Genomic DNA, 15061 nt, shown 5'->3' with positions numbered 1-15061 from the left:
TAGCATACTTTAAAATAGAAATTATTAGCTTTTCTGTGTCTACAGTTAATATTACAGTAATGTTGACAAAACAAAAAAGGAAAAACAAATATGAGGGGGGGGGGGGGGGGGGATATCTTTTTCTGTTAACCTGTTTTGGGCTATTTCAAGGTGTTGTTAACTGTTAGTTGAAATATATATAAACTGTTAACTGTTTTCAACTCACTGTCTGTTATCTGTTTTGTTAAAATTGGCAATGTTGTTAACTGTTTTATATGAAAATGTGATTCATGTTATCTGTTACTTGACACTTGAAGTGTTCACTGTTTATGACATAATTTATCTCTGTTAACTGTTATTTACAAGAATTTCAAGATTCACACTAATCACATTAAATTTGCTGTTAATCTATTTCTTTACAGTGCTCCCTCAAAGGAGTAACATAAACATAAACAGCATATATGTAACTGTCCTTAAAGATCTTTAAGTTTATTTCCGTCCCCTATTTAATTTATCCCTGTGTTTTGCAATAAATCATTGTCAAATCCTATCCCAGCACCCCAACTCCATAGATCACAAGGTGTTTCGAACATGTATTCAGACCAATTAGAATAAACTAATGGTCCATGGCCATGTCCATCATCAGGAGCCCAAGCCATTGCATGGTGACACTTAATCTTAAAAATACTGTAATTTTTATAAGGGGCTCCACACCTCGTGATCTGTTTGACTAATACTTTTCTATACTCTTTCTTTTCTGTCCATGTTTATCAATTTAACAAACATAGTATAGAATATATTTTCATAATTTGCAACATATTAATTACCAAGAGTTGCAGATGTTACTGTGTCTTTCAAATTTTTGTGCCTACGGAAAGCGAAAAGAGGTCTTTTATCAAATAAAATTTTTGCCTCTCCGTCATCTTTTAATTTTCTTTTAAAATATTGTTCTCTAAGTGTATTTTCTGTCTTGAAAACACTGTGGAGAATACATAGGGAGGCGACTGTTATACAGATTTGGATTTAACCATTGATGTGTCATTTCTTTGTTTTGCAGTCACCTTTTGATAACAGTTTTAATTTCATTTTCTTTATATCACCTTTTAATAAGGCGTTCAGAAAATAACGCATATTGTGTTTGCAAAATCTACTGGATTGTTCGTACATCTCTTAAAGCAAAGCATTTCTCCTTTAATTATGCCTCAGAAAGTAGAGAATGAATGGCATGAGGACCTCTCTAAGTACTGATAATTTTCAGTTTTTTTCCGGAATGTTGTGAGGTCTAAGATTCCTGTTTCTCTAAATCTTGGGCCTTTGAATACCAAGACATCAAAAAACTTCATTTTAGTTTTTGATTTCTCGTATATAAATTTTAGTAGTGCATGATGTCTGTTAGCATGTTCATAAAATTGTGCTATTTCATCATCTGTACCTTCATTGTAAATAAAAAAGCCATCGTCCAAAACCTCTGTTTATGTTGGAAAGTCCAAAAAATACTATTTAAAACTTCATAAACTCTCAGATCGGTAATTTCAGATGATAAACTATTTCCCATTGGAACTCCAGTTGAAGTTTTGTAAAATTATTATTGAACATAAATTCATTATTTTCAAGAACTATCTTTAGAAGTTCCAATATGTATCGCAGGGGAGGAAATGGTATTGCATGTTTACATTTAATTATTGTAAGCCAAGCATGTTTGACTGAGTCAATCATTTCTGCATGGGACATATTGTTGTACATTTCTTTTATGTCAAAACTGACTAAGCAGGCGTCAGGTTTTACCTGCAATTTCTCAATAATATTTTTAAATCCTAAAGAGTCCCTTAAATGTGTTTCTTGTTGTACTACTGCTGGAAGCATGAATTTATCCAAATACTTCCCTATTCTCTTTAAAACTGTACCAGATAATGAAACAATAGGCCTCCCTTAAATTCTGACATTTTTATACAGCGTAGCATTCTGTTGAACCCTTTCTATTAGCTCAGGATCCAGTTTATGAAATTTAGGCAGAAGATACAACCTTCCTGGTTTAAGATTTCTCTTAGCAGAAAGATATTTAAATGTGATATCATCCATGACCCCTTTCCTATGCATTTCAAAGATAATATTATTGATTTTCTGGTTGGTCTCTATTATATTTAATTTTTTAATTGCTATGAAGTGAGTAGCACTACTAAGTTGCCCAAGTCCTTCATTTATAAATTCTAATTTTGGAACATTTCAGACAGCATATATATAGGACAAACGGTATACACAATGCACTAAAAGTACTTACAACACATGAACACAACTTGAACCTGATCAAAACTCAAGTGAACTCATGTGCTTTCAGAGAGTGAGCATTTCCTGCTTTTTGCAAGACACCTGCCGTTTTGTTTTGAAAATTCCTCAAATTCGGATAGAACAATGAAATACCTTAACATTGTTTGATTTTTCAATATGGTTGTTAAGCGTTATTGAAGTTTTTACACCACTGTTATCTGTTATTTAGTTAAAGTTGGTGTTAACTGTTATCAGCATTTTATATTTGTTGTTAACTGTTTTTGCCAAAATCTATGTGTTGTTAACATGTTAACGGACCCTCTATTGCCTGTAAGTCGATTGTTTGAAAACATTGCAAATTCTTCTTTTTTTTATTGATTGTGATCTATGATCTGATAATGAATATTTAAAATTATTACATTGTCGATGATGTTGCATCAAAGCAAATTGTGAATGCCTTGAAAAGGTATTTATATAATTCCTTGCATTTTCTACTTTGTTTCCATTAAAAAGGCCATTGTCAATGTAATAAAAAAGAAAATCTAATCAAAGAAAAACAAATATCTAAAAATATTCAACTCGTGACCGAACAACACTGATAATTCACTCATGCGCAACATGCATTCCAGAATAAATGTGTTGTTCAGTCACTCATTGAATATTTTTCTATATTTGAATTCTTCTATTAGTTACCCGGTATTCTATTAGTAATTTTGAATGCAGGCAGCAGTAGTAGTCCGTTTCAGACAAAGTTGTCATGGTCTTTCACATAGAGATCAAGCTCTAAAGGTTTTCAATTTTTTTAGGTGGAAAAAGAATTGTTATTAATGTTGACATTTTTTTACAATAATGTTAATAATTTTTTTATTTATAGGTTCCTTTTAAATCCATCACTGAATTCAGAGGAAGATCTAGCTATGTTTAGATTTATGGGCATCTTGTTTGGTGTTGCAGTTAGAACTAAGAAACCATTAGATCTACATTTAGCACCAAGTGTTTGGAAACTTTTAGTGGGAATACCTCTAAGAATTGAAGATTTAGAAGAGGTACCTATGAATTATAGGGTCAGATAACAAGCTGTGTATAAGTTTTAAACTCTGTGATTTAAAATGTTAAGAAAGATATAGAATGCAATGCAGGGGACATTGGAACTCTGTTCTTTAATTAATTTTTAATGTATTCATAGATGGCTACCTTTATAAATAGATCATAAAGAAAGGATGGCCACAGAATTATACCATATGTTTATTTTAATTTTAGGTCGACCACATCTATATTCAGAGTTTAAAGGGGATTATTGATATACATGAAAGTGGAGTCAATGAAACAAACTTCCATGAGGTAAACGATATAAATATTAATATTGATATATACAAGATTTGATTTACAAAGTTTTTTTAATTTAAATTTTTTAGCAAATCTTTTATGATACAATGGACACCAAAACTATAATGGCATTATTTCAGTTTAAACATTTCCAAAAGGAAATATACCCTTCAAGGCAAATGTGTGCAAATCCTAAATACATTTCTAATATAAATTTAAGGATATGTAGAAAATTTGATTAATTTAAAGACAGCAGAAAATATCAGACCATATATAATAAACTTTTGATTTAACTATTTTTTTAAAGTAATATTTATTTTTCAGTTTATCCCACTAGATTCGTTTGAAGGACAGAGTGTTACAGGACAGCTAGTCCCAGTGATACCTGGTGGCAGGACTATACAACTCACATTCAACAACAGGAAGGAATATGTAGAGTCTGTTTTTAATTATAGACTTCGTGAAATGAATCAGCAGGTACAATATTAATTATCATGTCAAGCCTTTGATAAAGGGGCATGATGTTTTGAGGTCCGTCCGTCAGTCTGTCTGTCAGTGCTTCCCTATCAGGTGTACAGTTGTTGGTTATGGTAGTTTACCTTATATAGTTTTGGTTCCATTAACTTAACACTTAGTAGACATGTTTATTGTAAATGGAACTTTTAAAATTGTTGCCAAATTGTATTTGACCCATATTTCACAGTTGACTGAAAAAAAGACAATAGATCAAGGTGTGGTGTCATATGGACACGTATTCTTGTTTTATATATCTAAGCAGTGAAATGAAGATACATAAAGGTATTATTTATTTCCTTCTATCTGTAAGAACATGATATATTGAAGTGATTACCTGTTTTATGAAGTTTTTATCAGCACATTGACATGAGCTAATGAACCAACATAGCTTATTACCTTATAAAGATTTGTTTTGATGGTCACCATAAATATTTTCATAGTAAATTCCTTTATTTTTGGAATTAGCTTATTTCATTTAATCTGGTACGTGTATCTCTTAGGTAGACTAGTTGTAAATATCCTTCAAACAAAATAAAGTTGAGAAAGTACTGGAAATTCAGAAATTATTGCGAGATTTTTATACCCCTGCTTTGAAAAAGTGGGGGTATACTGTTTTACCTCTGTCTGTCCGTCCATCCGTCAGTCCGTCCATCCATCTGTCAGTCCGTCCGTCCGTCACATGAATATTTTTTGCGTTTTCATATTCATCACTCAACAACTTCCTGTTTATGTTATACTTTTAACGGGGCGGGGGTATCATTAGTGAGCAGTAGCTCACAGATTCACTGGTTATTAATGCGAATAATGCGATTACTTGAGTATTGCAGTAATTTTTTTATTTTTGTTCATTCTTCAAAAATCGCAATAATAAATGCATGCAATAATTTCTGAATTTACAGTTCATCTATAGGAGCAATAGAAATGTAACTTCTATTGATTTATCATGTTACAGGCAGCAGCTGTGAGGGAAGGTATGTCCTGGATAATACCTGTACCTCTACTTACATTGTTGACACCCAAAAATCTGGAACAGCTGGTCTGTGGTATGGAGGAAATGAGTGTGGATGTACTAAGAAAAGTCACTAGGTAAATGAATTATGCTCATATAATTATGCAAGTTCCTATAAATGATGTAAACTTTAACAGGTGAAGATAGATGATTGAATGACAAATCATTTAATATTTAATAATGTTCAACTATTCTAACCAGGAAGATTTTATAAGGACATAAATATTCCCCATGCCATAAGAGTGTTTGTTACTTATATTATAAATTATTTGAAGTTTTAAATATAAAGAGGATATTTAGTGTACACTGAGAAAATTCATTTCCTTTGATATTAAAATATTAGGCTCTCTGGATGCATTCAAGCTCTTTTGGCTACCTTACTGAGGGTATTTCCTTTGGTTTTGCAAAATGTACAAATACACATCCAAATGTCTATGTGATACGGATACAATGCGCAGAATGGATGCAATAAAGTGGGAAAAAATGCAATTTACTTTGAAATAGTGAAACATTTATCATTGAGCTGATCTAATGTGACTTGAAGAATGAAATCAAATCTACCCCTAAACAAACTTAGTCCTCTTTCTACAATGGTAGCCTATATTCCCATCCACAAACTTCAAATACAAAAACTGTATTAAATAGCATTCTATCCTTACTAAGACTCTTGATACGGACTGATACAAACAACAGATAAGTATTGAAAGTGAACTGTTCTGTTTTTTCTTCCTTTAGATACAGAGGTATAGATGAGAAGTTAGATGTTATCACTTGGTTCTGGGAAGTTTTAGAATCTTTCTCCAATGATGAGAGAATTCAGTTCCTTAGATTTGTGTCTGGTAGAACCAGACTTCCTGCCAATCCTGCAGACATTTCACAAAGGTTTCAAATTATGATGTCAGATAGGGTAAGTCTTATAAATATATTTCTTGATACCGAATTTGTTTGCATGTACAGTCCATTTTACAAATAAAGGTAGTGTAAGGAATGATGAAAGTATTCAGAATTAAGTACGTTTTTCACAACTTTAAATTCTAGACTATGGGCATTTAGAGGTCTATATAGTGTATATACACATTATTATTAAAGGCTGTATTTTGATATTTTGTTTATTGTGTCAGTTAACTGTATTATTGATGTACGCTCCACATTTCTTTTATTCATAATCCTTCATGGCTAAACCATTTTACATATCATTTCAGTGTAGTCTGCTGTTAATTATACCCCCGCTTTAAAAAAGTGGGGGTATAGTTTTATTTCTGTCTGTCCGTCCATCCATCCGTCCGATGAATATTTTTCGTCGCATCTTTCTCAGGAACTACATCATAAGGATTTCTGAAATTTGGTTTCAGGGTTTATATAAGTCAGCTATACCGTGTGATGCATTTTCAGATTCATCACTCAACAACTTCCTGTTTACCGAACACTTATATATTTTTACACTATTAAAATTATCCAGTTGCGGCAGGGGTCCAGTTGCGGCAGGGGTATCATCAGTGAGCAGTAGCTCGCAGTTTCACTTGTTTAAAAAGATTATTTTAGTCAAATGATGTTAAAAAAATTATGAAAAACAGGAAATTAAAGATAAACAAACAAGGGAAATCATATTAATTTAAGAACAAATCTTTATTCAGAGTTGAGTCTCCAAGTCAGGAAAAGGGTAGGCTTTACAATCTTATCTCGGATGCTCATATACAAATTTATGAGTTCAAAAAGAAAAGCGATTCCCAAAAACAAATTAACTTAGTTTCAAAGAACTTGAATTATTGTTCTTATATATTGAATACATTGGATTCATATTTTTTTGGTGGATTGAGGAGAAATTGAAATTTGATATGATACTGGTACTTGATTTATTGGTTTGAGCAATTTTTTCATCAAGTCTACAGAATATTTAATTTTGTTGAAGATTGAAATTTGTGATTAACCTCTAACCACAATCCATGAAAATTAGTTCTTATGATTGATGATGAATCCACCATTACCTAAATTTTTTTTGTGTTGCAGGGACCAGAAGGTTTACCAACAGCCCAGACATGTTTCTTTCAGCTTAAGTTACCTATATATTCCAGTAAAGAGATGTTAGCAGAGAAACTTAGATATGCCATCATTAACTGTCGGTCTATAGATATGGACAATTATATGTTGGCTAGGAATGCTGACAATGATCATCTCTCAGATGAAGAAGTTATTATATGACAATGTGTGCTACTTAAGAAGTCTTATTTGTTATTTTATTCTGAGTACTCATGTTATTGTGATTTTGATGTCCAAAACACTGATTATATCTTGTTTGCTGTAAATTGATCAAATGTAAACTTGATTTCCTTCATTTCAAGTCATTGAATGTTATTTTGGTCTTTGTTCAGACATTTGTTTGTATTACACACTGTTACATTACAATTGTGTTTATAACTTTCAGGTGACACTGAAATAAAATATTGTCTGTCATTTAAAAAAATTGAAACACTTATGATGTATGATGTTTCACAATAAATATTTACATTATGTCATTAATTTTAAATTTTGATTTTTTGGGGGATTAAAAACTTTCATTTTTTGTTTTGGATGATTATTTGTTCATGTGTTCATATATATCTATAACAAGAATACTCAATGCATCTTCCAACTGCAATACAAAATCAATTAGGTATGTTTAATCACTTAATTTAATAAATGTAAAATGCAATTTTTAAACATTTCTGAATAATATTAGATTTTTTAACCATATTTGATAAAATGATATTTTCATTTTTGATGGACCACATTTCCCCAATAAAGCCATAGAAAATGGATTATCAAAGGCAGACTAACTTTATATACATTTCAATATTACACTTATTTGACCAAATTTATTTTGGACTTGATTTGTTAGATTTGTAATTTTATAATTTTATTATGTTTGTAATTTAATTTTAATTTCCAGTTAATTGTGATGAGAGTACTTGTAATTTATTGTTATGCATGTTATTTTTTTTGAGTGACAGTTTGTTTTGAAATGTTTTTTATTTCAGTACAAGACACATTTTTACATTGGAATGGAATGGTACATAAAGATTTTTTTTTTTGGGGGGGGGGGGGGGGGGTAGGATTAATGAGGTTGTTTCAGTAGAAAAGGAAAGATGTTAAACAATTCAAATGTAAGTTCTTTTAAATTAATTCATGTATGATAAAACATGTAGTAATTATGTATTTAACTTTCAGCAATATTTGACTAGGTATCGTAAGGTGTTTTTGCCTTTCTTTATTATTATCGATGTAATTGAATTAGGTTTTTCTTTTTTTTATTTTAATTGTACAATAATTTTTTGTTACACTATTTAAGCTGTTAAGGCATAACTTTAGTACTCTTAAAACTGAATAAATCCCACCAAATGTTTATAACCATCGAAAGTCAAGAATATTATCAATGGTGGTGGCTTCCTGTTATTTTTTTTTCATTTCTCTATGAGGAATAGGGTGTTGATGTCAAATTTTCAGCTGTATGCTGAAATCATTCACAGCTTGGTTTTGAGAAGATTTAAAAGTTGCCAAATGATGTGGACATGAACACCATGCTTGCAATGATTTCACAGTGTAAAAAGTTATGAAATGTTATATAAACCACATGTTATGTCATGTGAGATAGATACAATGTTTTATTCAACTACACGTGGGATAGTTTAATTTACCAACTTGACATTACGTGAAAGATAGAAGAGAATGTAGCAGTTTACAAAACTTTAGAAAATATTTATATCCTTAAGCGTTTATATTGAAGCTTTCCAATAACAATAAGCATTGCAGGTCAATGTAATTGTGGAAAGTTGAACACTGTTGATATTTAAAATTTGATTTGATACTCTCATATATAGATAAATAAGTATTTATTAAATGAAAGATTGATATTTAACTTTTGTGTTTTGCTATTTCTTGATTAACTGTGATTTGTATGAGTGTGTTGTGGAATAACAAGTAAAATGATGAATGTGATTTGATTTTTGTTTATTCTTATTCCTGTCTTTCCCAAAATTACAAATTATACACTTTTAATACCTCCCACTACCAATAAATATATGGAAAACATCACAATTCATATGTCCAACTATCCACATCATGTGGAAACTCATTATACAACTTGTACAAATAAGAAATAAAAGATCAGCTTTTTTGTATCTTCTGTGAAATCTGAAAAGATTGACAAGAAACCGTCATTTTGTTATATTTGTTAACATGATATTAGTAAGAGTACAAGGGTTAAAGCTGTGTCAAAAGTAAATCAACCAAAACAAGATCTGAGATTTCTTACTACTTAACTAATCAAACTAATATAAGTTACACCTGAGAGGTGGGGTTTCGTGTTGCTAAGTCTTTGGTTTTCTACATTGTGTTTTGTATACTTTTGTTTGTCTTTTGATTGTTTTCGAATTTTGCCATGTCATTGTCAGTTTTTTTTTCAACTAATGAGTTTCAATGTCGCTTTGTATCTTTCCCATCAATTTTATTGATTTTGTAAAATCATTGAAATTTCAGGAGTTTTTTTATTATCACTGACTTGATTACGGAATATATAAAATCACTGATTTTGACTAGGGATTAAAGAATTTCTCTGAAATAATTTATTATTTGTTTACAGTACAGGTATAAAATAAGATGTGGTATGATTGCTAATGACACAGCTTTCCACCAGAGACCAAATGAAGTAGACTAGCAAATACATGCATTTTAGTTAATGTTCCAGTTTTAGATTTTTTTTTTTAAAGGAAGCTTTAAACTAAAAATATATCAGATATATTTTTATTATGAGATATTTACTATATTTTAACTTATTCAGTAGATATTTTGGGTAATATTGACAAAAATCTTCAAGTTAATTGCATTTGATATGTATTCCAGTTTCCTGTTTTCAGAGATTTTATGATAAAAATCTCCTCATTTGAGGCTCAATATACATATTTCTTGTCATTGAATTATGTCAGTTTTCTAATAGAATAAAGATTGTTACGTTTCAAATACATTTACATTGACAAACTTTTCAGTTTCCTGTTCTCAGAGATTTCATCAAATTTATTTTTTGCCTCAAAATACTGGTTTGTGGTCATGTCTGTTTCCTTATTCATTCATATATGTTATGTTTCAAATAGAGTAACATTGTAATAAAAAATGTAGCTCCATTCATGACATAATTATTCAAATTTCTGTTTTCATTCATTGAATTTTTTTAATAAAAAAGATGATTTTAACCACAAATCATCAATTTCCACCACTCCATTATCTTGATAAACCTTTAGACAAATATGATGACATACTGACACAAAACATTCAAGTAATTTCTGTGGCAATTTTATAGATGTATTGGGTTAACAGGCAATGTTTAGTAAGAAAAAAAAATCATAACGCACAGAAAAGGTATTTTCCTAATTAAAAAAAAAAGACACTGAAAACTGAAAACTTGTGAAAGATTCAAGTTCAGCATTTTCTGCATAGATTAACTGGGCTAACAGTAAATTAACTTTGTATACCCATTGCATATATAATATAATATAGTTAAAGTTGATAATATTAATTTATTCATGTTCAAATTATATTTCAACAACAATTGCTTTCTTTTAAAAAGGCTTACACTTAAGAATGTCATTTAAGTAAGTATTGCAGTTGGCACTTCATTTACAATGCAACTTATAAACATATGCACCAATATAAAATTCATTTAAAGTACATAATTTGATCTGTTCTATGAAATAGAAAACTTTGTCAGTTATTAAAGTTGAAATTCTTCCCCTATCAGTGTATGAAACAATCCCAATTATCTGCAACATGATCAGGATGTCCCTATATAAAACCAGGAAGTAAAATACATACATCATACATGTATAACAAACTAGATTTATTAAAATGGCGTTCTCTCAATCAGTTAGTAAAAGTCAAGTACCAGTAAAATGTAACTTGTGTGAAAATGAAACTATAAAATGGAAATGTGAAGACTGTGAATTACTATTGTGTACTAACTGTAGGGATAGAAAACATTCAAAAATTAAAAATTCTCAAAATCATAAGATAATTGACATTAAGCAAGTAGGTGTGCATTCTGAAAAAGTGGATTTTTCAAACATTCAATGCAAAGATCACTTTGGACAGATGTATCGTCTCTTTTGTACTACATGTGACAGTCTAGTTTGTCCAATATGCATCAATAAATTTCACAAAATACATGATTTAATCAAAATCAGTGAAGGATTTAATATGAAAATAGAGAAGCTAAAGAAAGGACAAAGTAAAATCCAGATCAATAAAGCTAAACTGGCAACAAATAAAGAACTTTTGGAACAATGCAAGTCTCATGAAAATGAAAATTACACTGAGGTTATACAAAACATTCAAAATCATGGGAATGCTTTAAAGCAAGCAGTTGACAAACACATAGAAGAGCTAAAAAATGAAGTAAGTGAAAATAAAAAAGCAATAATGTATTCAATTGACACTGATCTTGATGTCATATTAAGATTTATGATAGAGGCAGATGACAAAAACAATGAAACCATAGATCTTATTAAGGCAACAGATATTGACAAGTTTTTTCGTGAAATCCATCAAATTGAGAAATTGATAGATATACCAGTACCAAAAACCCAGTCATCATACAATTCCATTCCTAAATTTGATCCAGGGGAGATCACTCAGTCTAATGTTGGAGTCTTACAAAGTGATGACAGTCCGGTAAAATTAGGTGTTGCTCTCGATATCATTTCAGAATATCCGACTGAACTTTCCATTGTAACAGATATAATTCCATGTTCTGACAAGTCAATCTGGATAAATTGTGATATAGATGAAAAGTTGGTGAAAATAAAACCTGAAGGAAATAATCTGAAGATAATATGTTCTTTCAACATCAATATCTATGGCATGGCAGTACTTCCATCTAATGATATTCTCCTGTGTACAGAAGGGGAATCCAGTCTAATACAACTCAATAGTATCACCGGTGAACTGACAGACAGTGTATATGATGTGGATCCTTTAGGTTCTACTGCCATCCACATCACCAGTGGTAATAAAGTAGTTGTAGGAGGTAATGATGATGAACTAGGAAGAAGAGCTGTGTTTGTAATGGATGAGAAGGGAGACCATGAGATTGTTTATGAACATGATAAACTTAATCAACCTATATTCACCTATCCACAGAGTATAAACAGTACCAGTAATGGGAACATACATGTGGTAGATTGTGAAGCGGATAGTGATCGAGGTAGAGTGGTAGTGTTAGGACAGGGTGGGGATATAATCAATACATATATGGGACATATAAATATCAACAAGGATATACCATTCACACCAGTCAGAATAGTGACAACACCAAGAGACAATGTTATTGTAGTGGATGTAGGCACTGAGGTGTTTCACTTTTTAAATAATACAGGAAAACTTTTGTTCCATTATAATACCAAGATTATGAGAAGAATCCGTCCATACTGCCTTGCCTTTACACCAACAGGCCAACTCTATATTGGATGTTCAAGACCTAGTAGTACAGCAAAGAAAGCAAGGCTTTATCAAGTGACATTATCAGGCTGTTAACATTAAAATCGTTTCTTACAAATTGTATGTTGTTATTACAGAAAATTTCTTTTCAATTTTCGCACTGGCTAACAATTTAAAAATTTATTTTTCATTTATAGAAAATTACTTTTATTGTTTGATTACATTGTGACATGTAAAGAACGGTGAAAGGAAAGCTTAAATGGCCCATTTCATGCAAGGGTTTTAAAATATATAGAAACAATTTCAATTTTAAACTCAAATAAAATATTAGAAAATATATGCTAAAAAATGGATTGTTCTTTAAATAAAAACAACATGCAATTCAACAGTGTTTTCAAAAGTTAGAATTTTAGTTAATTATTCATTTCTGAAATAAGAATATTTTATCTCTACTCTTCAATTTTGTGCATTATGTTTAATTTTTAATTTGAATTATTTGAAATAACTGCATGTCCATCAATTATTTTTAAGCACTGATTTTTGCAATAACATGATGCATCAAACTATAAGTCCCTACAACTGTAAAAATGAAAATCGTCATTCACACATGTTTAATGATATATAATTGAAAAAGGAAATGGTATAAATTGTGTCCATATATGTAACTGTACTTTCATCAATGATTTATACACATTAGTTTTCCTCAGCTTCCTGTATTTGAGTTTACATTTAATCTATAATAACAGTTCTTGCTATGTACAATGCAATCTATAAATACATATTTTCTACTGAAGCTACTATAAAAAAAATCAAAGATATATATTTTGAATTGGTTTTGTATTCAGAAAAAATATATAAAGTATGTATCACCATAAACCATCCACTAGTTAAAGTAATTACCTTTCAAGTGGTTACGTCTTCCTTTTTCCAGCAAAACCCACTTAAAGTTGTTGTTTATAAAATTATCTACATTTATATTTGTTAGCTCAGGACAGTCAATATATATATTTTGGGTTTCTCTTGAAAGAACCTTTAAATTTATAGTACTTTTCAATGACCATTTTTTTTATTAGAAATTAAGTATTTTTGATTTTTCATATTTTATTTGTATTTAAAAATTTCCCTTATAATTTTTTTTAAGATGTTATATCATAGTACCTTATAAATCTTGTACATCACATATAACTAATTAAAGTTCCAAGTAGAAATATTAGTCAAAACTTGTTTTGTTTCCATTAAAGAAAAAAAATTAATTCCTGTATTTTTTGGCTTCAAGACTCCCTGGGAAATATTGATTATTAATTATTAGAAAAATTACATTGTAAGCTCTCTCACATGTACAATTTTTGCCAGAGTTTTATAAATTATATATCAAAGGTTTATATATCAGCAATTTCTTGGACAAGTTTGAAAATCAATGTTGATCAACCTATTTTTTAAAGAGTTGTGCCCCTAGGAAAAATTAATTATATGAAAAATTGCATTGTAAGCACTCTCAAGCCTACATTTCTTCAATGGATTGTTATAAAATTTATATTAAAGATTTAAATCAGCAATGTCTGGATTAAGTTCAAAAATCAGTGCCGATTAGTTATTGATAAAAGAGTTATGCCCCTTGGAAATATTAAGTCTATGGAAAAGTTGTATTGTAAACATTCTAATGTGTTCAATTCTTGCCAAATATTTATGAAATTTATATTAAAGGTTTATATCAGCAGTGTCTTATACACTTTTGAAAATCAGTGAAGATCAACTATTTAAGAGTTGTGCCCCTTGGAAATATTAATTATATGGAAAATTGCATTGTAAGTCTTCATTTCTCTGTTTTAAAAAGTTTAAAAGAACAATAAAATGAGTGAATTTTTTAATAGTTATTGCCCTTGGACAGATAAAATATGTGGAATGCAGTGGACACTGGAATTCTGTTCTTTTATTATTGTATAAATTGCTTACGGATTGGTTTTGCAAAAACAAAAACTTGCATTTAAATTTTTTAAAGCATATTTGTTTGCAGCATTTCCTGTAATTGGCAATAATTAATAAATTTTCACAGTTTTGTCTATTGTTCATTAATCGCAACAATAAATGAATACAATAATTTCTGAATTTACAGAGGTAAAATGATAGATTGCATGATATAACAGGGACTTGTGTGAACATAAAACTGGTTTAACCACATTTTGTGTCTGAACCAAGTCAGGCTATGATGTATCTGATCTATGTGTTGTTCCAAGCTGTTTGTCTTTGGTTGTATGTTTATTTCTTTGCCTAAGTGTGATGTTTATGTGTGGTCTGTTGTACTGTCCTTTTGTTGTATGTTTATTTCTTTGCCTGAGTGTGATGTTTATGTGTGGTCTGTTGTACTGTCCTTTGGTTGTATGTTTATTTCTTTGCCTGAGTGTGATGTTTATGTGTGGTCTGTTGTACTGTCCTTTGGTTGTATGTTTATTTCTTTGCCGGAGTGTGATGTTTATGTGTGGTCTGTTGTACTGTCCTTTTGTTGTA

At 30.2% G+C, this 15061-nt stretch overlaps 2 protein-coding genes across 3 annotated transcripts in view; both read left to right on the top strand.

The window, feature by feature from the left end:
- Window positions 1-9067, top strand: part of LOC127734359 (probable E3 ubiquitin-protein ligase HERC1) — an 83017-nt gene extending 73950 nt beyond the window's left edge. For both annotated transcript variants that reach the window (XM_052244196.1, XM_052244195.1), the window contains exons 73-78: window positions 3119-3290; window positions 3505-3585; window positions 3895-4047; window positions 5039-5172; window positions 5831-6002; window positions 7103-9067. In XM_052244196.1, the coding sequence (XP_052100156.1) occupies window positions 3119-3290; window positions 3505-3585; window positions 3895-4047; window positions 5039-5172; window positions 5831-6002; window positions 7103-7294 (904 nt within the window). In that variant the 3' untranslated portion in view covers window positions 7295-9067. The remainder of the gene's footprint in view (window positions 1-3118; window positions 3291-3504; window positions 3586-3894; window positions 4048-5038; window positions 5173-5830; window positions 6003-7102) is intronic.
- A 1566-nt stretch (window positions 9068-10633) lies between these two features.
- On the top strand, window positions 10634-14613 carry LOC127734361 (uncharacterized). Its single transcript, XM_052244198.1, has one exon. The coding sequence runs from the start codon at window positions 10970-10972 to the stop codon at window positions 12650-12652; it is 1683 nt and encodes a 560-aa protein (XP_052100158.1). The 5' UTR covers window positions 10634-10969; the 3' UTR covers window positions 12653-14613.
- Window positions 14614-15061: the final 448 nt, after the last annotated feature.

The sequence above is a fragment of the Mytilus californianus genome, unplaced genomic scaffold (assembly GCF_021869535.1).
Source record: "Mytilus californianus isolate M0D057914Y unplaced genomic scaffold, xbMytCali1.0.p SCAF_3, whole genome shotgun sequence".
Classification (NCBI taxonomy): domain Eukaryota; kingdom Metazoa; phylum Mollusca; class Bivalvia; order Mytilida; family Mytilidae; genus Mytilus; species Mytilus californianus.
This window is presented reverse-complemented; position numbering and strand designations above follow the sequence as displayed.